The sequence below is a fragment of the Narcine bancroftii genome, chromosome 10, assembly GCF_036971445.1.
Source record: "Narcine bancroftii isolate sNarBan1 chromosome 10, sNarBan1.hap1, whole genome shotgun sequence".
NCBI classification, from domain to species: Eukaryota; Metazoa; Chordata; class Chondrichthyes; order Torpediniformes; family Narcinidae; genus Narcine; species Narcine bancroftii.
In genome coordinates this window covers 68,437,279-68,461,965 of record NC_091478.1, presented here as the reverse complement: position 1 = coordinate 68,461,965, position 24,687 = coordinate 68,437,279, and the positions used below count along the sequence as shown (strand labels likewise).

The 24,687-nt window shown below is 39.6% G+C and overlaps 1 protein-coding gene across 2 annotated transcripts in view; it reads left to right on the top strand.

The window, feature by feature from the left end:
* The first annotated feature begins 1,374 nt into the window (after window positions 1-1,374).
* The window catches only part of mvda (mevalonate (diphospho) decarboxylase a), a 44,819-nt gene continuing 21,506 nt past the window's right edge, over window positions 1,375-24,687 (top strand). The window contains exons 1-7 of one of the 2 annotated variants that reach the window (XM_069901235.1): window positions 1,375-1,775; window positions 4,978-5,048; window positions 6,308-6,422; window positions 10,406-10,552; window positions 10,981-11,180; window positions 14,322-14,396; window positions 20,181-20,396. In XM_069901235.1, coding sequence (XP_069757336.1) covers window positions 1,706-1,775; window positions 4,978-5,048; window positions 6,308-6,422; window positions 10,406-10,552; window positions 10,981-11,180; window positions 14,322-14,396; window positions 20,181-20,396 — 894 coding nt within the window. In that variant the 5' untranslated portion in view covers window positions 1,375-1,705. The remainder of the gene's footprint in view (window positions 1,776-4,977; window positions 5,049-6,307; window positions 6,423-10,405; window positions 10,553-10,980; window positions 11,181-14,321; window positions 14,397-20,180; window positions 20,397-24,687) is intronic. The other variant, XM_069901234.1, reaches the window with a different exon arrangement.

The window sequence follows — 24,687 nt, the reverse complement described above, 5'->3', positions numbered from 1 at the left end:
CAGCGGTTGCAGGGGAAAATTGGTGGGTTGGGGTTGGGTGTTGGGTTTTTCCTCCTTTGCCTTTTGCCAGTGAGGTGGGCTCTGCGGTCTTCTTCAAAGGAGGTTGCAGCCCGCTGAACTGTGAGGCGCCAAGATACACGGTTGGAGGCGATATCAGCCCACTGGCAAAAACAACAAATGCAAACACATGTGGTAACCTAGGTCCTGTTGGAATCTAGGGGTGAAAACATTATGAAAGAAATGATTAATTAATAATTTTATATTTAGTGCATGGTTCAGGGAAAAAGAGGAATGTGATTAGGTGGCAATCACAGCATGGAGCAAAGTTGGCTGAGCAAAATGGTCTGCTCCCAAAATACAGGGAGAGGAAATGCATAAAACGATTTAGGAGGAATGCTCAAACTGAAGGAGGTGGTGAGTAGCACAGGAGACATAGGCCAGACCAGAACAAAGAATGGCCTGCAAGAAACAAAGGGAATGGAAAACCAGTCTAGGAGGAAGATTAAGGCAGGAGGAGGTGTTAAAGAGAACAGCAGAAATTGGCCAGACAGGAACAGAATGGTGATTAGAAATATCTGGGGATGAATTAATTTCTAATCAAATCAACAGGATAGTCTGGCCTGGAGGATTAAGATGGGAGCGCTACAACCCAGATATCTGCAAAACAGGAGATGACTTGTGATAACCCTTATGAAAAAAGATCTAGCAAAGGAAGACAACTTTTGTTCTGTATGATAATGAAATCTAGCAAAGGAAGCCAACTTTTGTTCTGAATGATAAGGTTGATCTATATAACTGAGCCTACTGGACAATAGGGGTCAGTCTTGGGGAGTAGCTCACTGTGCAGGTGACCTATGAACTAACCACTGACCCAGAGCTCTGTTAAGTTTTATTCTTGTGCTGTGTAATAAATTGACTGTTGAACCGAATACCTTCTCCTATCACTTCATTCAAAGAACACGCTGGATTCAGACTACACATAGACTAAATTAAGAGTAAGGTAAAGCAAGAGTCCGACAGTCCCTGACCTCCTTTTGGAATGGCCACCCTAGTTGTGGCAGTCTTGATGAGAATATGGCCCAAGAGACAAGAGGGCAGTCTGTCCCACATTTACCCCTCTTGCCTTCAATGCGTCGCTCAACGTCCACGGTACGTTCTGTGAAATTGGGCGCTCTTCCATCCCAACATTGCGCGAACACCCTATTGCCGGACAGCTGTCAACCATCACGTGCTCCACAACACTCTCATACCATCGTGAGATGACGCCATCAGCCTGCGCCCAATCATACCGCGCGGTCTTTGCTGCGCGGCTGACGCATTCCGAAAACAGCTCAAGCCGAGCGAGTGACTGACAATAGCCAGTGTACGGCCTGGGGGGAGGATCCAAACGTTCTTTTCGACATTATTAACCATTCGAAAATCAACGCTACCAGTCGACTGCAAGCGCCTTGGCGCCACCTTAACGTGACACTCGGCCGCGTTCTCTCCGCCGATCCCCCATTGGTCGCCATAGGCGCTAACACCGCGTGGTGATCGTTCTATGATCCTGATTGGTTGAGATCATGACGTAGATGCGTCGTTGTGGCCTATTGGTGGTCACTTGACATGGCTTGAACCGTCCACCAATCCTCGGAAAGCCGCAGGGAATGGCGTGATTGGCAACCCCGCCGGCTCCTTCCAGCTGGGAAGGCGGCCGGATCGTGTGATGGCCGAGGACAGGAACGCGTTGCGGGTGACCTGCACCGCCCCAGTGAATATCGCTGTGGTAAAATATTGTGAGTATTGATGCCGAATTGAAGAACGGGGTTCTTGCTCACCGGAGTGCCTGTTCTTTCAAAGGGCTCAAATGGCACGGTTACAAGTGCCAGCTTCCGCGAACCGAATGGCCACTTTGTGTGCTCTAAAAATCTGTCAATACTATGTACAAATCGTGGAGTGTCTGACGCTGAGTGTTTGAGATGAGTACTATGACCAGTGTCAGAACCGTTGTGGATGTTCTCTTCCATTGACTGAAACAAAGTGAATTTATCAAATGTAAGAAATGAAAGCATTTATGAAACAGTAAGGCAACTTGCTCATCTTTGAAACTTTCTTCTTTTATCTAGAGCAGATAACAACAATTTTAGTAATGCATTGTTGTGTTAAAATGACAACTTTGGTTAACTGCATTTAAAAGAAAAACTTAGACAAGTGCACAGATAGGAATGTTTTGGAGGGATATGGGCTAAATACAGACTAACTCATCAGCTTGGCAATTTGACCAGCGAAGACCAGTTGCGTTGAAGTGCCATTTTCCATGCTCTATGCCTCTGGTGTGAAGAACCATCAACTATGGGCTATTGGAGGACTATCAAATTTGTTGATCGTTGAATTGAAGCATTGGTACAGTCAGATAATGAAGTCTCTATAAGGTCTCCCCTCTACCTCCAAGGAGAAAACTCCCAGCCTAACTAGTCTTCCTGTTTAATTCAAGCTTGCCAGTCCCAGTAGCATATTTGTCAGAAACACAAATTCTCACAAATGAGTCTCTTTAAGATCGGTGACACGACAAGCTTTATTCACAAGTCTGCAGAGTTGGACTCAACCGGCTTCTTGCCAAGTCAAGCCCCGATACATACAGTGCATTGTTTTTTATACAATTTGCTTGTCCTTCGGCATCTCCACTACACTGCTTTAATTGGTTAGTTTTTGCAGAATCATCCTGATTACTGTTAGTCACGCACACCACGATCATTCATGACCTCTGCTCACACCAAATTCTGTTTTTCACTCTTTATTAATCTTTGGCTCCTGCATGTCTCTCTGTAGTTAAATCTGTTGCAAGTCTGTTGTAACATTTTCCAGCTAAACTCTAGTGGTTAGCCCCCTTTTATGACTAATCATCACATTTTAACTTAAACCCTTTTTAACCCAAATTCTCTATCTATAACAATATTCATAAATCTTTTCTGTATTTTTCCCAATGTAATAGTATCTTGTAGCTGGGTGATGAGAATGTTCCATAATACTCCAATTCATCAATATCTTGTACTGTTGTCACATGTTATCCCAGTTCCTGTACAGAGAGGCTTGTTGCTGGTGACACTAGGCAATGTCCCAACTCCTGTACAGAGAGGATCTTTGTGAATTCTTGTGATAGTGTAACTGATTGTAGACATTTCATTTTGAAAGTGTACTACTGGTGAAGATCATCTTCAGGTGTTTTTTTTTCTATTTGCTTTTGGTGGCAATCTTGCCCTAAAAGGAAAATGAGCTTTGAGCTGTGTAGTTTGCAATGTCTTTGATGTTCAGTTGGCTTCAAGGTAACAAAATACAGAAGTCTGCAAACACTGGATGAAGTGCCATGCTGGAGAATCTCAGCTGGTTAAACAGTGTACTTTATATAGCAAAGATAAAGCTGCTCTCATTGGGAAAGAGATATACAGGAGTATCAGAGCCAGCACCATCAGGCTGAGGAACAGTTTCTTCCCTTGGGCAGTGAAAATGCTGAATGACCAAAGGAACTGCTCATATTCATGAAACAATATTTATTTGTATAGCTGAAATATGTCCTGCATATGTATTGTTTGTATGTGTGTTATGTCTGGTTATGTGTCTGCATCTTTTGCACTGAGGACTGGAGAACGCTGTTTCGTCAAATGACAATAAACTTGACTTGGATAGCCACTGAATGTCTTTATCTCTGCACCAAGTTGTCCCTGAAAACTTATACCTGAGAAGCAAAGTGTGTCCATGTCTGGGCAATGGTAACAGCAAACATTTTGAAGGTCAAAGACATCAATGTACTGATAAAGGTGGTGAGGCAGAATGCAACAACTGGGTGGATAAGAGTTTGAGGAACCGTTGGATATGCTCAGTAATGCAGCAAACCTTTCCAAATGAGGGAGAGTGACATTGAAAGGGATGTAAGGAATATTTAGCTGAAAGTAAGCAGATAATTTGTCAAATATGTTTTTAATTATCTATTGAAAGTGAAAAGTCTTGTGATAGTGTAACTGAGGGAATATAGGTACAAACAATTAATGTATACAAAGTGATGCTTGAAGACCAAATCAATTTGGAAGGAAAGAGGAACTTGAGTGGAAGCTGCAATTAGCACCAGTTAGAGGGGTTAAAAAATAAAGGAACCTAAGAATAAAGGAGGGAGGATGTAATGGTGCAGATTTGAGATGGGGAATAGAGATCAAAAAAAGATCTGAAAAGGCAAAAGATCAGGTTTCCCAGATTTGGTTATTAGGTTCAAGCCACAATCAGGACAGTTTGGACATGGCAGACAACTTGGATACCTCAAAAGTACTTCTGGAGGGACGTCGAGAGCTAATTGGTGATTCCAGTTAGTGAATAAGGGATGGTGGTAAATGGAGTTAGTGAGATCAAGGGTGTGAGATCATGCGTGAATTGGGAAATGTGAAGGGCGGGGGCGGGGCGGTGGGTGGTGGTGGAGGTTGGATTCACTCTAAGTATTTTCAATAGTTCATGAATAGAATGCCAGTGGGACATGAAGGAGCTGTTTCTCTGCTCTTTTTGGAGTACACTGCATTGCTGGTTCAATTCCCCAGTGCTTAACTTGGGAGGTCTGCTTACACATCACTTGCAGGGAGCACCTCAGTGATGAACACCTGTGAGGGATTAAAGTAAGAGTTATCATTTTTTATTTTAAATTGCACATTTTTAGCTTTTAAAATGTTTTAATAGTTTGATTGTAATTGTTTTTGAATGTTTAAACTAATTTGAAAGCTGCCTAAAATAGTGGCCATGGCTTTAACTCACTGGATTTTCAACCATTTTCTGAATAGGGCTTGTGCTCTCTCTCCTCCCCAAACCAGTTACTATATGGGATTATAGAACAATAAGCCATGCATCTGCAAATAGTTATGCAGAAGACTATTAAATGATGAGATGCAAATAGTTGGCCATATTGGAGGAAAAAAATTATGATAACATGAGAACCTTAAAACCTTTCTTTCTTGCATATAGGGGGAAAACGAAATGCAGACTTGATCTTGCCAATTAATTCCTCACTGAGTGTAACATTGCATCAAAATCAGGTAGGCTTTGATGAAATTTTGACCTGGCCAAACTCAACCCCATATATGTTGTCTATATTTGATTTCTATTTTATCTTTGTTAGTGATCACTGGTAAAATGAATCTAATGAAACTACCTCAGTGTGAAGGCAGCCTGACAATTCTCTGGTTCTGTGTAAATTGACCATGGAATGATACTATTACTTTGCCTCCTGACTGAGATGGAGAACAACTAGTGTCTTTCAGTAATCATTCAATAGCACCCTCGGGTGTGTGTGCATTTATGTGTCTGCACATAAGACACGGTGCAGCAAAGAAAGGGAAGAAATCTTCAGAATAATTTAATTTAATAAATAGGTAGAATCTAATGAATGGGAAGTAGTGCCAATATGATATTTAGGAAACATTTTATGTTTGGTGGGTTTGATGGTTTAAATCTATTTAAATTCATTTTTTTTCAATTTAAATTCATAGTATATTGCACAAAAATGAGGTTTTGAGGCAGACAATGTATCAATTTCTTCCCTTGTTGTCGATCCTACCAGGCCTATAGTTTCCAGTACCGTCTTCTGTACTATTCCCTGTGCAGAATGTTTTCTAAAAAATACTGAAACCCAGTCTTGCTTTCTGTATTATGTAGTCTTTAACCTTTTAGTAGTAATTGTTATATTCCAAATTCCAGCCTATTTTTGCAGTGAACTCTTATTGACCATACAGTCCGGTCAGCTATGTTAGGAATTTATCTGTAGGGTGTTCAGCCTGTCAGACTGAAACATGTTTAAATTTTGATATCATTCAAAATAGAAGATGGTTTCAATACCTTGCATCAATGATTTTGCCCCGTTAATATCAAACCCATTTGCTCACGTTAGGACTATATCCTTCCCTATCATCATCAGGGGATTTTTTTGTGATTTATCTTGTAACTAATACTAAGTTATGAAATGAGAACACTTTATCAGGTTTATTTCTGGTTTTCACACCAATGTTTATAATAATTGGGAGAAATGCAGCTTGGAATGTTGCAAGGTTTTGCAAGGACTGTCTAAATTTGTTATTTCTTTACCTTTTAATGAAATAGTGGCAACAGTAAGACCTTTAGATGTGTGAAAGATTAGTAAGTTAAACTAATTATGAAAAATACTTGAACAAGTTATTGAATGGAGTTCAATATTACAGAAAGCAGTACATTTCCTGTAAACATCTGTGTGATTGATTATGTAATCCAATTAAAATCTTCCACTGATTTCATTCACCTTTTCTGATATTTGTCATTTCAGTTGAAAAGTACAACATCAGTTACTGCAAGTCAGTATTTCAAGCAGGACAGAATTTGGATAAATGGAAAAGAAGAAAACATAAAAAACCCAAGGCTGCAGATTTGTTTACGAGAAGGTAGGAATCGATCTAAATGGCCTGTAACACTGGAATATGTTTTATTGGTACCTGGCCTGCATTAAGTGTTGATTCTTCCATCCACAATGCATCATATTCTCCATAGTAATTTGAACAAGCTCAGTGTTGTTAACAATTATCAAGAACATTCTTTCGGGAGTTATGGATGAACGAATGTTTAGTGATCAAGGTAGAATCAGAAGGTGATTTCAAGAATAATGGTCTTTACTGAAAAAAGGAGTTTAAAGATAAGAAAGTCTTTCTTCAACTGCCTTGGTGTTGCTCAGATTGCAAATGAACTACTGCAAAAACCTTTGGTCTCATGAATCAAGGAGGAATCCATTTGCATTGAAGGCAAGTTCCACTATAAAAACAGAAAATGCTGGAAACTCTTGGTAATTTAGACTAATTTTTTGTTGAGAAGAGGCCTAAACATTTCCTCTCCACAACATCTTCATTAATCTGTCTTCATATGAGCAACTTTAACTCCACCTCCTTTCTTCAGATCAAAGCTGTGGCTATGGAAACTTGTCTTTTTGTGGGAAATATGGAATTCCAGAACTACTGGAGAGCTCCTTCTCTCTGAGTGTTCCTTCTCTTTCTGTTTCTCTTGGGTTGCTTGAAAGACTAGGCTAGGCATAAACATTAATTCTAGGACAATCGATTACTATCTTAACTATTTGTTCCCTCCTGTGAGGATGGGATTTCATTCTCCCTGTTCCTGCCATTTTTTTTGTTCCTATGATTAGAATTGTTGCCTCGGAGAGGTCTTAGTTCTTCAGTGGCTAAGGGTTCTCCCCTGTTGGGAACAGAACCCTTGATGGCATCTCATCTATTTCCTGCTGTTGCTCCTCACTTCTTCTGGAAAGAGTATGAGAAAAGTTCCACCCAGAAGTTCTCTGTTTAATTATACTCTTGTTTCAACCATGAAACAGTCAAGAATCCATTCAAAAGTACATCTTTTGTGATGTATAAAGTTATTTTGTAATTTACATTTGACCTTGTAAGTATGCAGCTACAGTCTGTATCGTGAACAGAAGAGAATCAGTGATTCAGAATTTTTCAAATTGCTTGACTATTTTGCAGAATGTCTCCTTTAATGTGCAAGGATAATCTGCTTTCCACTGCCACTCTGACTCCTTTGTGTATTGCACTATTCAAATAAAGCATTATATAAGTGCAAAAAATGGCACTTCGTATTCCAGTTAGATATGTTGTAGCCCTTGGGACTAAAAAGTGAATTGCCTCGCTAGTATGTATCAGAGCCAGCCAGTTTGGACATCAATCACCTGTAATGTTAACACTGGTTTTTCTTTCTCAAAGTTCAAATTGTCAGAGTACAACCCTGAGATTCTTTTTCCTGAGGGCCAAGCAGGATTTCTACTAATCGGTAGCTACTTTTAAAAAAATTTTTATTTTTCACACTATAAACCATATTGATCAAGATGCATACATTTTCCTTTTCAAAATACATATACAGTTAACAAAGAAAGTAATGTAAGCAAACTGCGATACAGAAAAAAATATTCAGTAATAAATAATATACAAAATAAGAGTCCTTTAAATGAGTCTCTGAGTCTGTCATTTACCAGTCTGTTGGTGAAGGGGTAGCAACTGTTCATGAACCTCATGATACAAGTCTTGTGGTACGTGTATCTCTTTCCTGATGGCACCAACGAGAACAGAACATGTCCAGGGTGATGTGGATCCTTAAGGATTGCTGCTGCTCTCCTATGGCAATGTTCCATGCAGATTTTCTCAATAGTGGGGAGAGTTTTGCTTGTGAGGTACTGGGCTATGTCCATGATCTTTTGCAGGGCTTTCTGCTCAGAGATATTTGGTGCCCCCAAACCAGGCACACTTTCCATCTCCCATTTGTAGAGGTTTGCCAAGGTTTCCAATGTCATACAGAACTTCTGCAAACTCCTGAGGAAGTGAATCACTGACAAACTTTTTTCATGATGAGATTAGTATGTTGGGTCCAGGAAAGGTCTTTCAAGATGATGCCTCCCAAGAATTTAAATTTGCTCATACTTTCCACTTCTGACTCCCCCAATGATCACTGGATTGTACACCTCTGGATTTCCCTTCCTAAAGTCTACAATCAGCTCCTTGAATTGGTGACATTGAGTGTGAGGTTGTTAGTACACCATTCAGCTAGGTTTTAAATCTCTCTCTCCTGCATGCTGACTCTTCGCTCCTTTTTATACAGCCCACTACTGTGGTATCATCAGTGAATTTGTCGTTGGTGGTGTTGTACTGAGCCACTCATTCATAAGTATGAAGTGAATTGAGTAGGGGGCAAAGTATGCAGCCCTGTGGTGCCGATGAAGATAATGGAGGAGCTGTTCTTGCTAATCTGCACTGATTGTTACAGTATGTGGATGTGAGGAAATCCAGAATCTGTTTACACTGGGATATTGAGACTTTGTTCTTGGAGTTTGCTGGTTAGTTTTGAGGGGATGATGGTGTTAAATGCTGAACTGCTTTCAAGATTTTCCGTGGCTTTGTGTAGAATCAGTGAGATGGTATTTGCAGTAGCCCTTTTGCATGGCAGGAGACAGATTGGAACGGATCTGTGTAACTGCTCAGACAGAAACTGCTCAAAATACTTCATGATGGATGTGAGTGCTGCTGGTCTCTAGTCTTAGGTAGCTTACCATATTCATTTTAGGCACAGGTATGATTGAGGCCTGTTTGAAACAGGTGGGTACCATGTCCTGCCGGAATGAAATGTTGAAGGCATCCCACATGTTATCTATGGATACTGGCCACAGCAATCGTCAGGACGTGGCGGTACGCAGTGGGTTTTTTCTTGTTCTGGTGGTCAAATCTGGTATAGAAGGCATTGAGATCATCTGAGAGTGAAGCTTTTCTGTCTCCTATTGCACTTGATTTAGTTCTGTAGCTGCTTAATGTGCTTTGGGCCCTGCCACAACTGTCAGGTTTCCTTCATTGTTTTCATTCTAGTCCGGAATCTCCACTTTGCCCAGGAGATGCCATTTTGTAGGTCATTCCTGCTCCTTCTGCAGTGATCTGGATCTCTGGACTTGAATATGCTACCTGTGATCTGGCTCTCAGCAGTTTTGGATTTCATTGTTCATCCAGGGTTTCTGGTTAGGGAAAGCCCTGAATGATTTGGTGGGGACACACTCGTCCACAGCTGTGTTGATAAAGTCTGTTACACCTTTGGTGTAATCATTTCAGATCCTCAGCTGAATTTTTCAATACCGAACAATTCTGTAACTGTTCTTCAGCCTCCCAAGACCACCACCTGGCTATCCTGATCTCTGCAGCTTCACTTTTTAGGCTCTGCATTCAGGCAGAAGGAGCTCTGCCAGGTGATCGACTTGCCAGAATGCGTTTTTGGGAAAGAACGGTAGGCCGGCCTTGTAGCAATGATCAAGTGTGCTGGGACCTCTGGGACAGCCAGTGATAAGCTAATGATATCTGAGCAGGATGCTGGTGATCATTGGGAAGGGTTTTCTGAGGACAGGACTGGTTATATGTTGTCTGATTATTTTCTGCAATCTCATTCACTTCATTTTTTCAGTGTTTATATCTCATGGTTACAACAATTTTTTAAAACTATTTCATCTATTCTCTTTTGGACAGAACAGCTGTAATTAACGACCCTTCACCTTTTCGTAGTGGATAGTATCACTTCTGTCGATTAGTTTTTGTGTTGAGGTCTGTCAAGGATATTCCCAGTTATATACCCGCCTCTGTTTCTTTGCATCTAAAATATAATCCAATGATTCTGCTGAGTTTTTCCAGCATTTTTATTTCATAATTTACAGAACATACATTTTTACTACAAATTATTTTTCATGTTTGGACATAGAACTATTTCAGATGAAGCAAATTTTTGTTGTGGTCATGAAAGGATTAAAATATGAGCAGTTCTTGCATAACTATTTGGATTTTAAAATGCTCATGAGCATTGATTTCTTTTCCTACCACTGATTTCTTTTTATTTTCAGTCCGTCGTCTAGCAAGAAAAAGAAGAAACAGCGGTGATGAAAATTCCAACACATTGATTCTCAACCATAAAGTTCACATTTACTCTGTAAATAACTTCCCCACAGCAGCAGGTCTGGCGTCCTCAGCAGCTGGTTATGCCTGTCTGGGTGAGTAAATTGGAAGAGGTATTACAGAACTTCTATCGTGTGGAGGTCCAAGGTTTTCTATAAATCAGCCTTAACAATTTTAAATTAAAAATATTATGAAGATAATCGTCTGTATGTTGCTTTTAATGTCACGTAGAAATTGCTGGTGGCGTGGTTAGTGTAGTGATTAGTGCAATGCTATTACAGTGCCACCAGGGTTCAAATCCAGTGCTTCCTGTAAGGAGTTTGTACATTTTCCCAGTGTTTGTGTGGGTTTCTTTCCACTTTCAAAATGTATGGGGATGTAGGTTTATTGGAATTTTTGGGTGGCATGGGCTCATGGACCAGAAGGGCATGTTACTGTGCCATATGTCTAAATTAAAATTAAACCAATTGCTGGTATATTTTGAAGTATTCCATTAACTGATGTTCCTTTTCTTTAATTGCAGTTTATGCACTTGCCAAGTTGTATGGTTTAGAAGGAGAGCTATCAGAGATTGCTCGCCAGGGCTCAGGCAGTGCATGTAGAAGCATGTATGGAGGGTTTGTTCAATGGATTATGGGAGTGAAGGAAGATGGAAGTGATAGCATTGCTCAGCAGATTGAACCAGAAACTCATTGGCCTGAGCTTCGAATTCTTGTATTTGTGGTGAGTGCAGAAGCTAAGTTTTAAAATTTAAAAAAAATTGAGGGCATACCTCTTTTATTCTAAATGTGTGGGTGCTAAAATTTTAACAGCTGTCTAAATGTATTCTTTGTATTTTTTTTTTGTAAGATTGGCTGGATCTATTCAATCATAAATAAGAATATTTTTAAGTTTGAAATCTCAGCTACTATGTTAAAAATTTAAAAGTAGGCTCTGAAATAAATTAACAGCTAAAATGCTGAATAGTACAACTCTAGAGAATTGGCTATATAAAAAGTGGTGTGTGCTTTGGTGGCAGACAGAAAGGAGGAAACAATCAGAGAAGTAAAAGATACAGCATCCTGATGTAGCTGTAATGTTTTCATGTAACAATGTGGGAGTGAGTTTCATTGAAGACTAAATACTTTTCTAACATGCAGGAATTAGTTGGTGTGTACATTGGTGATGAATGTAGTTAAAAAGTTGTAATAAAGAATGATGGAATTTCCACCCTGATATAATGTGCAAATATGTGGCATAAGAAAGAATTTTTAAAATTGTTAATAATCTCTGCAAAAAAAAAGTAGGATTGATTATGTAGTATATGTTAAAGAATTTCATGTATGTTACACTCCAAATGCATTACATGACAATAATGGAACCTTTACCTTTAAGCAAGGATAGGGGAGAGGAGGAGGCTGATTCTATATATCTCTGCATTAGTAAAATAACCCTCAAGTGATGCGTGATATAAACAATATGATCTATAGTAACATTCTTTTCAGGAATAACATAATGTCAATTTTTTTTATTTTTTGAGAATTTCCAATCAACGTGCAGTCAAAATGAAGAATAATCAAAAAGAAAAATAATGTCAATATTAACCAAATCGTACAAATATCGATCGCACGTCGATATTAAAGTGAGAAAAAAAGTCTACATGTGATTCAATTATTAGAAAGAAAGAAAAATTACAATAATGCCACAAAAATGCAAATTTAATGTCCGTGTTGAACCAAAAGGAGAAAAAGATGATAGAAAGAAGAACAAAATAAGAGAAACCTTCCCAGTCCCCCAAGAAACAAGAAGAAAAAGTAAGAAAGAATAAGGAAAAAGTAAAGATTTGCTTTACCTAAGATAAACTCCATGCCCATCGAGGGACAAATAACCTGACTTGATTAGGGTTCTCGGTGCTGCGAGCACTGGAAGGAAGAGACAGGAGGGGGCGGGGGGGTGGGGGGATCATTAAAGATTTTCCCTGATGTACCTTGGGTATGAGTTTCATTTTCTTAAAAATACATCCTACCTGTTTCTGAGGTTATAGGTGATCTTCTCCAGGGGAACACAATGATGCATTTCTATCTTACAGCCGGCTAAACCGAGTTGGGAATCAGATTTCCAAATAATTTCTGTGCATATCTTACTAAAGTGAGATTAATGAATTTTAATCGATATTGCGACACTCTCATTTTAGGTCTTGCATCTTCTAAATTCAGGTGCCTGACGGTATCGAATTCCAGTAATTTCTTTCCAGGAGATTAGCCAAATCTTTCCAGAAAGGCCTCATTTTAGGGCATGACCAGATTGAATGCAAGAATATTTCTTGACCATATCAAAAACATTGGTCTGATACTTCTGATTTCAATTTGTAATTTTTGTGGTGTAAGGTATAACTGATGGTGCAGTATAATTATATTGCACCAGCCAATACCTTCCATCAATTATGTTGATCACGCTGTCCCTACATGTCAGACCGGCAAATAGATAAATTTTATCATCAATATTTTTAAATGATTCAAGAATGATTAGTTTGCACCCAATAAGCCAACTACTATGAACATTATATCGCCAAGATGTTCATACTGGGAGAAGGGCCATTCTAGAGGCCAAGGTAAAGATGGAAGGAAACAAAGTAAAGCAACAAATGATTGCTGAGAAAACCAAACCCAGCTGGAAGTACCATATGCATCGTTTGAAGAGATAATGCACAGTTGGTGTACAGTGGCACATTAGCCTTGGGCAGCACGGCTAGTGTAGAGGTTAGTGCAATGCTATTACAGTTCTAGCAACCTGGGCTTCAATCTAGTGCTGTCTGTAAGGAATTTGTACATTCTCCCTATGACCTGATGGGGATTCTCCAGGAGCTCTAGTTTCCCAAAAACACAGGGATTTTTGGGTTAATTATGTATAATTGGGCAGCACAGATTTCATGGGCTGTATCATTAAAATAAAAAATAAGATGAAAACCACAATGTACTGCCTGCAAAATTTCCATTGGTTTTATTAGAGCTGAATTTTGAAAACTTTCTGCAGTGTGCGATGTTCGTTTAGTGCTACTAATCTTGATGAATCACGATGTTACCTATGTAATCCTACCATAAGCTAACCTAGAAATAATTGTTATATATAGCTTATTTTTTTATAGCAGTGAATTATTATTTAACCTAGTTTTTTATAGTATTCAAGATATCTCTAAACTATTTGGAGTGCAGAAGAAGAGTAATTGTGACTAAATGAATGATGAAGAAACAAGCTATCTTTAAATTTGTATCCCATCAAACCAGCTAGGAAATTTAAAATTGTATAACTAAGGAATAAAAGTAGCTACTGTGTGTATTTATAATAATGGAAAAATAAAATCTTATAAGAACACCGGGATCTCTCCATGATCCTTTGGCCTATCTACAACTTTTATTTGAAGTGGCTTGGCAAACCACTCAAATTGTATGAAAACTTTCACCCACAAGTAGAATGGTTCAAGAAGATAGCCAAAAGAACCTTCTCAAAGTCCATTAAGGTGCTCAATAAATGATGGCTTTGTCATATCACTGTCCATAAAATGAATGTGAAATAAATTGAACCAGCTTGGGATCTATTGTCTGGTGTTTACATGGACTTTGATCTTTAAAAAGTGGATTAGGTTGGGTATTTTATTTTTGACTGGCACAGTAATGAGTGAAACAGCCACCTCCCTGTTTCAAATTTCTGATGTTTCTGTGATATCAGTTATTTATTTGGTGCATAAACCTATCAGAATTTTTGCACTTATTAATTTATACTATGTTATTACCACCGAGAGAGTAAGGGAGTTTGTTCTTGAATATACACAAGTACAATGTAAAAACCTACAAAATTACACCAATATAACAGCTATTTTATTTTCAGGTTAATGCAGAACAGAAGCCAATCAGTAGTACTGCTGGGATGCAAGCAAGTGTCAAAACAAGCCCTCTACTGAAGGTGTGAAGTTCTCTTAATCTCTGTTGAACCAAAATTAGGTTGCATAGAGGATTAATACCATATTTGAGTCAGTTCTCCATACAAGCAGTGATCCTATCCTAATACCATTTTGTTTACTTTATCTTCATCCTTTGGTATAAAATAAATTATGCAACTTGGATTTAAGTTGCATAATAAGGGGAACAGACAGGAGATTCTATGGCTGCAAAAGAGACTTCAAGACAGCATGTTGCTTCCCAGGTGCTTGGGTCCAAGATATCTCTAAGTGGTTGCAGAATTTTTTTAATGGGAAGGGTGAAAAGCCAGAGGTCATGGCAAATTTTGGTACCAATGACAGACAGGAGTGGGTTTGAGGTCCTACAAAGGAAGTGTAGGGAGTTGGTAAAGTTGCTGAAGAGCAGGACCTCCAAGGTGGTAATGGCTGGATTGCCCATAGTGCCATGAGCTAGGGAAGATCAGAACAAGGAGATAGTGCAGAGTGGCTAAGGAGATGGGGCAGGGTTTGAAGTTCTTGGATCATTGGAACCTTTTCTGGGGAAGGGATGACCTGTACAAGTGGGACAGATAGCACCTTGAACTGGAGGGGAACCAATCTCCAGGCAGGAAGGTTTGGTAATGTTGTTGGAGGCGGGGAGGGTGGGTTTAAACTAGATTCTTGGGGGGTGGTGGGAACCAAAGTGAAGAGGAAGAGGTGGTTGGCACACAAGTAGAGACAGTTGGTAGGGAATTTGTGTAGGACAGGCAGATAGGGCAACATTGCAGCCATAGGGATGAGTTGCAATGCAACAGGAACAGAGTTTAAAAAAAAAAAGTAGCCAATACAGGGCTAAAGGTTTTATATTTAAATGCATGCAGCAGCAGAAATAAAGTGGATGACCTGGTAGTGCAACTACAGATTGGCAGATATGATGTTGTGGCCATCACGGAGTTGTGACTGAAGGATGGATGTTATTAGCAGCTGAACATCCAACGATACACGGTGTATCAAAAGGAAAGGCAGATAAGCAGAGAAGGAACATCATTAAATCATTAGAAAGAGGTGATGTGGGATCAGAAGATATAGAATCATTGTGGGTTGAGAAGAAATGGCAAGAGTAAAAGGACACTTGCTAGTTATATACAGACCTCCAAGCAGTAGTCAGGATGTGGACAATAAATTATAAGAGCAAATTGAAAAGATGTGTCTGAAGGGCATGGGGGATTTTATCATGCAAGTCGATTGGGGAAAACCAGGTTGGGACTGGATCTCAAGAGCTTTTCGATGAGCTCACTAGGTGATCAGCTGTACTGGATTGAGTGTTGAGTAATGTACCAGAGATGTTTAGAAAACCTGAGGTAAAGGAACCAACCATTAGGGGCCATTGATCACAATACAATTAAGTTTAATTTGAGATTCAATAACTAAAGACGGATGTGTCAGTATTTCAGTGGAGTAAAGGGAGTAAAGTGGCATGAAACAGGAACTGGCCAAAGTAGATTGGAAGCAGGCACTAGAAGGGAGGGTGGCAGGGCAGCAATGGATGGAGTTTCTGCGATAAATGAGGAAGGTGCAGGATAAATACCAAAAAAGATGAAATATTCGATTGGGAAAAATGTCACAATTGGCTGACAAGGGAAGTCAAAGCCAACATAAAAGCAAAAGAGGGCAGAGAAGGAAGCAAAAATTAATGAGAAGATAGATTGAAAGTTTTTTAAAATTTGCAGAATGAAACTAAAAAAAACGTAAGGAGGGAAAAGATGGAAAGAAGTGTGGAAATAGGCTAGTAAACAATATCAAAGAGGATACAAAAAGCTTCAAGTATGTAACAGAGGTGAGAATAAATTATGGGATGACTAGAAAATTATACTGGAAAAATAATGGGAGACAAGGAGATGGCAGAGGAACTAAGTATTTTGCATTGTGTGCCAAATGTCAAAAGATATTAGGGGAGAGAAGTGAATGCAATTACTATTTCAAGGGAGGAAGTGCTCACAAAGCTGAATTCACAATAAGTCTCCCAGAGCAGATGGATTGCACCCCTGCTTCTGAAAGAAATAGCTGTAGAGATTGTGGATGCATTTGGAAGTGATCTTTCTGGTATCATTAGATTCTGGCATGGTCCTGGAGGACTGTAAAATCACAAATACCACTATTCAAGAAGAAAGGGAGGCAGCGGAAAGGAAACTATAGACCGTTAGCCTTACATCAGTGGTTGGGAAGATGTTGGAGTTGAAAATCAGGGAAGAGTTTTGGAGTACTTGGAGGCACATGACAACATAGGCCAAAGTCAGCATGGTTTCCTTGAGGGGAAATCTTGCTTGACAAACCTATTGGAATTATTTAAAGAAGTGACAAGCAGGCTAGATAAGAGATGCAGTGGATTTTCACAAGGCACCGCACATAAGGCTACTTAACAAGATCAGAGCCCAAGTTACAACAGGAAACATACCAGTGTGGGTAGAGCATTGGATGATTGGCAAAAGCAGAGATTCAGAATACAGAGTTCATATTCTGGTTGGCTACCATTTGCTAGTGGTGTTCCACAGGGGTCATTGTTGGGGCTGCTTTTTTTAAATGTATCATCAGATTCAGAATTTATTGTCATGAACAAGTCATGAAATTCATTGTTTTACAGCAGCTTCATTGTGTAAACATTCATATTGTAACCACCTTACAACATTACTATAAAAATAGAGCGCAAAAAGTCAAAGTCTTTGGTTCATTGATCATCAGTGATTTAGATTATGGACTGGATGGCTGTGGCAAATTTGCGAGCGATAAGAAGGTAGGTGGAAGAGCAGGTAATGTTGAGAGAACATGGAAGCTGCAGAAGGACGGACAAATTAGGAGAATAGGCAGAGCAGTGGCAAATGAAATACAATGTCAAAAAGTGGACAGTCAAGTACTTTGAAGCTGAACAAAACAGCACAATGTTGGGCTGACTTGTACACCTACCCAAAAAAAAACCCAAATCCTCCCTACCTTATGACCTTCTTTTGTTCATCTATGTGCCTATCTAAGAATCTCTTAAATACCCCTATTGTTCCAGCCTCCTCCACCACCCCTGGCAATACACTCCAGGCACCCAGAGCTCTCAAAATCCTAACCCTAGCTCTCTTCAAATCTTTTCTCCCTTCACTTTGTACAGATGTCCTCTGGTTGCTGCTCCACCCTGGGAAAAATTTGCTGGCTGTTTACCTTCTCTATGCCTATCATAACCTTAAGTCAACTCTCCTCCTCCTTTGCTCCAAAGAGAAAAGCCCTAGCATTGCTAAGCTTGGTAGAAAAAATAAATGGGCAGACTATTTTCTAAATGGGGGAGAAAATTGAAAATTCCCAGATGCAGAGGGACTTAGGAGTCCTTGTGCAGGATAGTCTGAAGGTAAACCTGCATGTTGGATCAGTCATATAACCATTTACGGAGCGGAAACAGGCCATGTTGGCCTTTTGAGTCCGCACCGGTTCACTGATTTTGTGTGCCCTCTTCAGGCATTGGTCCCGGTAGATCTTGGGTAATATTTCACGGATAAGACCAAAATTGAAACTGAATTTCTATCAAAAAGAATTTGTAAAAACTGCATTATAAGTTGCTAGAAAATGCATAGCAATGACACAGAAATCGGATTCTCATTTAGGTTTGGAAAGATGGCATGCGGAGATTCATAGCTGTATACCTCTTCAGAAGATTACATACAACTTAATAAATAAAAATATATTTTGAAAAATGAGTGCCCATATTTACTTATTGTAGGTATAAATTTATAAATGGCTTTCCCTAAACCTCGTGAAACCTTGTTAATTCCTTGGAATAGATAAACAAATAAAACTGAAAAAGGTAAGGCAGTGATCCCTTGACAACCAGTTCTTACTTTCTTGCTCGCTTTTTTTCCCCATCATTTATTATGAAGAAGGCAAATGCAATGCTGGCATTCATTTCAAGAGGAATAGAATATCAGAGCAGGGATGTGATGTTGAGACTTTATAAAGCATTGGTGAGACCTCACGGAATATCCTGGCTTCTCATTTAAGAAAATTGTGCAGCTGCTGGAGAGGGTTCAGAGGAGGTTTGCATGGATGACAGTGAATAGGCTATGATAGGAATAAAAGATTATCATATGAAGAACATTTGATGGCTCTGGCTCTGTGCTCAGTAGAATTTAGGGGAATAAGCAGGGATCTCGTTATTGAAAGGCGTGGTCAGAGTAGATGTCGAAAGGTTGTTTCCCACAGCGGGAGAGTTCAGGGCGTGAGGGGCACATGTTCTGGATTGAAGGATGTCCACTTAGAACAGATGGGCGGAGGAATTTCTTTCGCCAGAATGTATGGAATTTGTCACAGGCAGTTGTGGAGGCCAAGTCATTGGATGTATTTAAGCCAGAGGTTGATGGGTTCTTGATTAGCAAGGGCATCATAGATTATGGGGAGAAGGCTGGACATTGGAGCTGACTGGGTAAAATGAATCAGCTTGTGATTGAATGGTGGGGCAGACTTGATGGGCTGTATAGCCTATTTCTACTCCTATGTCTTGTATAGTCTAATACAAGGAGGCATTTGGAAAGGGTAGGAGTTAAAACTGTTCTGATGTCACTTAAACTAAAGTGGTAGTACATTTAATGGAGTTGAGATGGAAACTGCAGATAAATGGTGGTTATGACAATGTAAAATTCACATTACAGTATTACATTAACAGTCTTGAGATCACAATCAAATTTTATTGGTGAACTAAATGGTAGCATCTCTGTCAGCATCAGAGATCATTTTTATTTTCAAATTAAGCAATGGATTTAACCATTGTGCTCATACTTGAGTCACTTGGTTGCACTTTTTAATTGTTTAATTATTTAATAATTAATGTCAAGATTTTGAAATTGGTATTGTATTTATTAAGAATCTGATGAGAAAATGGTCCTGTTTGTATGGCTCCTTTCATGGCCTAGAGTTGAACTTTACAGAAAGTTAAATATTTTTGAAGGTTGTTCACTGTTGTCAGGATGGAGCTGAATGTTTTGCACATAGCAAACTCCTGTAGTCACCAGTTTAATAATGACTGAAGAATTTTTTTTGTGTATTGAATGAAGAATAAATTGTATAATAAGTATAGATCTGGTGGACATCCAGCACCTATGGCAGCATTGGGTAACACCAGAGGACATCTGTTTAAGGTGAGTAGAGGAAAGTTTAGGGGAGATATCAGAAGTTTTTTTTTGCACAGAGTAGTATCTGCATTGTCAAGGTGTGGTGGTGGCTGATGTAATAGGGAGATTTAAAATATTCTCAGGGAGGTGCATGGATGTAAGAAAAATGGAGGGATATGGCCCGTGAGGTAGGGAAGGATTGATTGATTGATGTGGAGTAGGTTTGTCTTGGGCCATAGGGCCCATACCAAAGCACTGGTCAAGGCATCAAATTTTTTTGCTTCCCCTGCTCCTTTTCAGTTGTGTCGTGAAATGTCTTGCATCTACCAGGGAGGAATCGTGGTTCCACCTTTTGTATACATCTGTTAATTTGAGTGTCAGTCTTGACTTTGTGATTGACTCTCACAATCTTCTGACTGAGGGAGCCACAATTGACCCAGTTTGAATGTGTCAACTGTGGCTCCGTCAGAAGATGATGAAAGTGAATGAATGTCTGAGAGGAAAAGTAAAGGGAAATTATTAGTAACTGAATGGATGTGAGCATTTTCTGTTCTGATAAAATGTCGTCAACTTGAAACATTAGTGCTGTTTCTTTTTCCAAAGATACAACCTGAATTGCTGAGTATTTCCAGTAATATCTACTTTATATGTGCACTTTCTGTTTTATAGCATCGTGCTGAAATTGTTCCAAACAGAATGATGGAAATGATTACAGCCATCAAACAACGAGATTTTGAATCCTTTGGCCAGTTAACCATGAAGGACAGCAATCAGTTTCATGCCACATGTCTTGATACCTTTCCACCAATCTTCTATCTTAATGAAATTTCCAAATGTATCATAAATTTGGTACATAGCTACAACAATCATTTTGAAAAGACACTGGTATGTTGACCACTACTACCTAGATATATTTGGCATTGACATGTGTAAATAAGCCTATTCAAATGCACTCTTTTAAATACTAAAATCGATACCAAAAATGTAGTTGGAAAATTAATGTAACTGACCAAATGTTACTAGTTTAGTTCATGTTCTGACTGATGTGCTCGGAGAACATTTAGATAATGTTGCATTGTCCTTCTAACATTCATTTGATTAAGCATTGTCACTTGTGGGTGGATATGGAATATTTGGGCTCCTTTTCCTTATGTCATGCACACAATTCCACAGGCAACTGCAGTTGGCCAGTACAATTTCAAACTTTACCGTAGTAAAATATATAAATTCTGTATTTAAAAATCAGATTTCCATTTGGATAAGGAAGAACACAATTTGGGTCATTCTCACATCCCTTTTTGCCTTTTTTTGAAAAACTTTATAATTTTAGAATACACCCCCCACCCACAACTAACCTCTCAAGAGGAGCAAAAAAAAGGTCAGTTAATTACATGTGCTGTGTGATGTGTCAAACTTGCAATAAAAAAAGTTTTTTTTAAACTTTATTTATTTGTTCAAAATACAGATAATAAGTAACATATATAACAATTACTTTCTTCTTTGGCTTGGCTTCGCGGACGAAGATTTATGGAGGGGGTAAAAGTCCACGTCAGCTGCAGGCTCGTTTGTGGCTGACAAGTCCGATGCGGGACAGGCAGACACGGTTGCAGCAGCTGCAGGGGAAAATTGGTTGGTTGGGGTTGGGTGTTGGGTTTTTCCTCCTTTGCCTTTTGTCAGTGAGGTGGGCTCTGCGGTCTTCTTCAAAGGAGGTTGCTGCCCGCCAAACTGTGAGGCACCAAGATGCACGGTTTGAGGCGTTATCAGCCCACTGGCGGTGGTCAATGTGGCAGGCACCAAGAGATTTCTTTAGGCAGTCCTTGTACCTTTTCTTTGGTGCACCTCTGTCACGGTGGCCAGTGGAGAGCTCGCCATATAACACGATCTTGGGAAGGCGATGGTCCTCCATTCTGGAGACGTGACCCATCCAGCGCAGCTGGATCTTCAGCAGCGTGGACTCGATGCTGTCGACCTCTGCCATCTCGAGTACTTCGACGTTAGGGATGAAAGCGCTCCAATGGATGTTGAGGATGGAGCGGAGACAACGCTGGTGGAAGCGTTCTAGGAGCCGTAGGTGGTGCCGGTAGAGGACCCATGATTCGGAGCCGAACAGGAGTGTGGGTATGACAACAGCTCTGTATACGCTTATCTTTGTGAGGTTTTTCAGTTGGTTGTTTTTCCAGACTCTTTTGTGTAGTCTTCCAAAGGCGCTATTTGCCTTGGCGAGTCTGTTGTCTATCTCATTGTTGATCCTTGCATCTGATGAAATGGTGCAGCCGAGATAGGTAAACTGGTTGACCGTTTTGAGTTTTGTGTGCCCGATGGAGATGTGGGGGGGCTGGTAGTCATGGTGGGGAGCTGGCTGATGGAGGACCTCAGTTTTCTTCAGGCTGACTTCCAGGCCAAACATTTTGGCAGTTTCCGCAAAGCAGGACGTCAAGCGCTGAAGAGCTGGCTCTGAATGGGCAACTAAAGCGGCATCGTCTGCAAAGAGTAGTTCACGGACAAGTTTCTCTTGTGTCTTGGTGTGAGCTTGCAGGCGCCTCAGATTGAAGAGACTGCCATCCGTGCGGTACCGGATGTAAACAGCGTCTTCAATGTTGGGGTCAGTCCAAGATTCCGCCCTGCTCCAGCTCCCTCAACAGCCCCTAAGGCTAGAGCTGGATGAGGTCCTCACCCTGGATGAGACATATAAGGCAATTGAACAACTGAAAAGTGGCAAAGCAGCAGGTATGGATGGAATCCCCCCAGAGGTCTGGAAGGCTGGCGGCAAAACTCTGCATGCCAAACTGCATGAGTTTTTCAAGCTTTGTTGGGACCAAGGAAAACTGCCTCAGGATCTTCGTGATGCCACCATCATCACCCTGTACAAAAACAAAGGCGAGAAATCAGACTGCTCAAACTACAGGGGAATCACGTTGCTCTCCATTGCAGGCAAAATCTTCGCTAGGATTCTACTAAATAGAATAATACCTAGTGTCGCCGAGAATATTCTCCCAGAATCACAGTGCGGCTTTCGTGCAAACAGAGGAACTACTGACATGGTCTTTGCCCTCAGACAGCTCCAAGAAAAGTGCAGAGAACAAAACAAAGGACTCTACATCACCTTTGTTGACCTCACCAAAGCCTTCGACACCGTGAGCAGGAAAGGGCTTTGGCAAATACTAGAGCGCGTCGGATGTCCCCCAAAGTTCCTCAACATGATTATCCAACTGCACGAAAACCAACAAGGTCGGGTCAGATACAGCAATGAGCTCTCTGAACCCTTCTCCATTAACAATGGCGTGAAGCAAGGCTGTGTTCTCGCACCAACCCTCTTTTCAATCTTCTTCAGCATGATGCTGAACCAAGCCATGAAAGACCCCATATAACAATAAACAAAGCATAAATGTTATTTTTTATATATATATAAAAAAAGAAAGAACCCCCCCTCAGCCAACTCTCCTAAGGAGAGCCATAAAGAAAAGAGGAAAAAAAAATAAAGAAAAGTAAAGCATACATATTAAAATCTAGTCAATATAAATCAAAATGTAAATATTCTGAATATAACAACCACCTATTAATAAAAAAACTATAGTTATCCACGAAACATATGTAATTGTTTCCATTATTAAACAATATTTCATCTCATTATGCCATCTATTAATATCAATCATATTCGTATTTTCCACGTACTAGCAATACATTTTTTCGCTACAGATAGCGCTAAATACACAAAAGCAAATTGAAGTTTATCTAGTCCTAAACCGCATGAAAAAAAATTCCAACAGCGTTACCACATCTAAAACACATCTGATTCCTAAAGACCATATTTTTTCAATTTTTCAGGAGTTAAATATAATTGATGTAAAAAAATTATAATTAATCATCGCATAATGTGTATTTATCAGTCTACTTACACTATCATAACAAATATCTGACCAATCATTCTCAGAAAAAATAAAACCAATATCGACTTGCCATTTACCTTTAGATTTATCCCAATCCTTTTTTATCCCTACCATCCTGTAATATTTGATACATAACTAAAATATAACCCTTCTCTGGTACCCTCATAAGAAAAGTCTCAAATTTAATCATTTCAGGTAAAATTATATCTCTACTGAACACATGTTTTACCAAGGATCGAACTTGATAAAAATATGCTTACACTTAATCGGACTGTTTAAACCCCGAACATTAAAAGTAGCAAACTTAGCTTTGACATATCCACTAATATTACTAAAAACTAATAATATCAATATATAAAGACTCAGATCAACGTAAATAGGCCCTCCAATAGGAGAAAAAGAAACCAGAAATTAAAGTCTAAATAAAATGAAAATTTTAAAAAAGATAAAAGGAAAAAGAAAAACCGCCCCCCAAAAAAAAAACTACCAAAAGGTAGTAATCCCTAAACAAAACTTGGGTGTGGATCACCCACCAGTGGCTGATGACTAGTAGAACATAGAGCAAATTTCTCCCTCCCCAGCCAAACAAAGAATAACAAGATATCATAATGACATAAAAAGAAAGTAAAAATAAAAAAGTTCTATTCATCCAAGAGATTCCAGACTCGGCCACCCCATTTCAAGGGAATGGACTCTTTTCATTCCCATTTTTCCCATTTCTACTGTTTCTTCTATTTCCAGAACAACCAGATTTTTCTTTAGGAGACAATGGTGGACTACGTCTTTGTCCTCTTACATCTGGCAATGAATCAGCAAAACTCATTGCTTCACGCTCATTCTCAAAAAAACCGAGATTGAAAGTCTCCACGAAACACCTTCAACACTGCCGGATAGCGAAAAGTAGACTTATAACCTTTACACCACAAAACTTCTTTAACTGGATTAAATCGACGCCGACGCTGAATAACCTCTTGACTCAAATCAGGATAGAAAAAAACTCTACTATTCTGAATCATTAATGGAGCTTGTCGTGGTCTCGCGTTTTGAACTGCTAGACGAAGTATCATTTCTCTGTCCAAATAATTCAAACATCGAATTATCACGGGTCTCGGTGGTTGACCAGACATAGGTCTTCTTCTTAAGGCTCTATGAGCTCTTTCCAATACCAGACCTCCAGAGAAAAATTCCTGCCCCAGTATTTGTGGAATCCATTCGGTAAAAAACCGAAGAGGATCTTGTCCTTCCATACCTTCTGGCAAACCAACAATCTTCACATTATTCCTTCTACT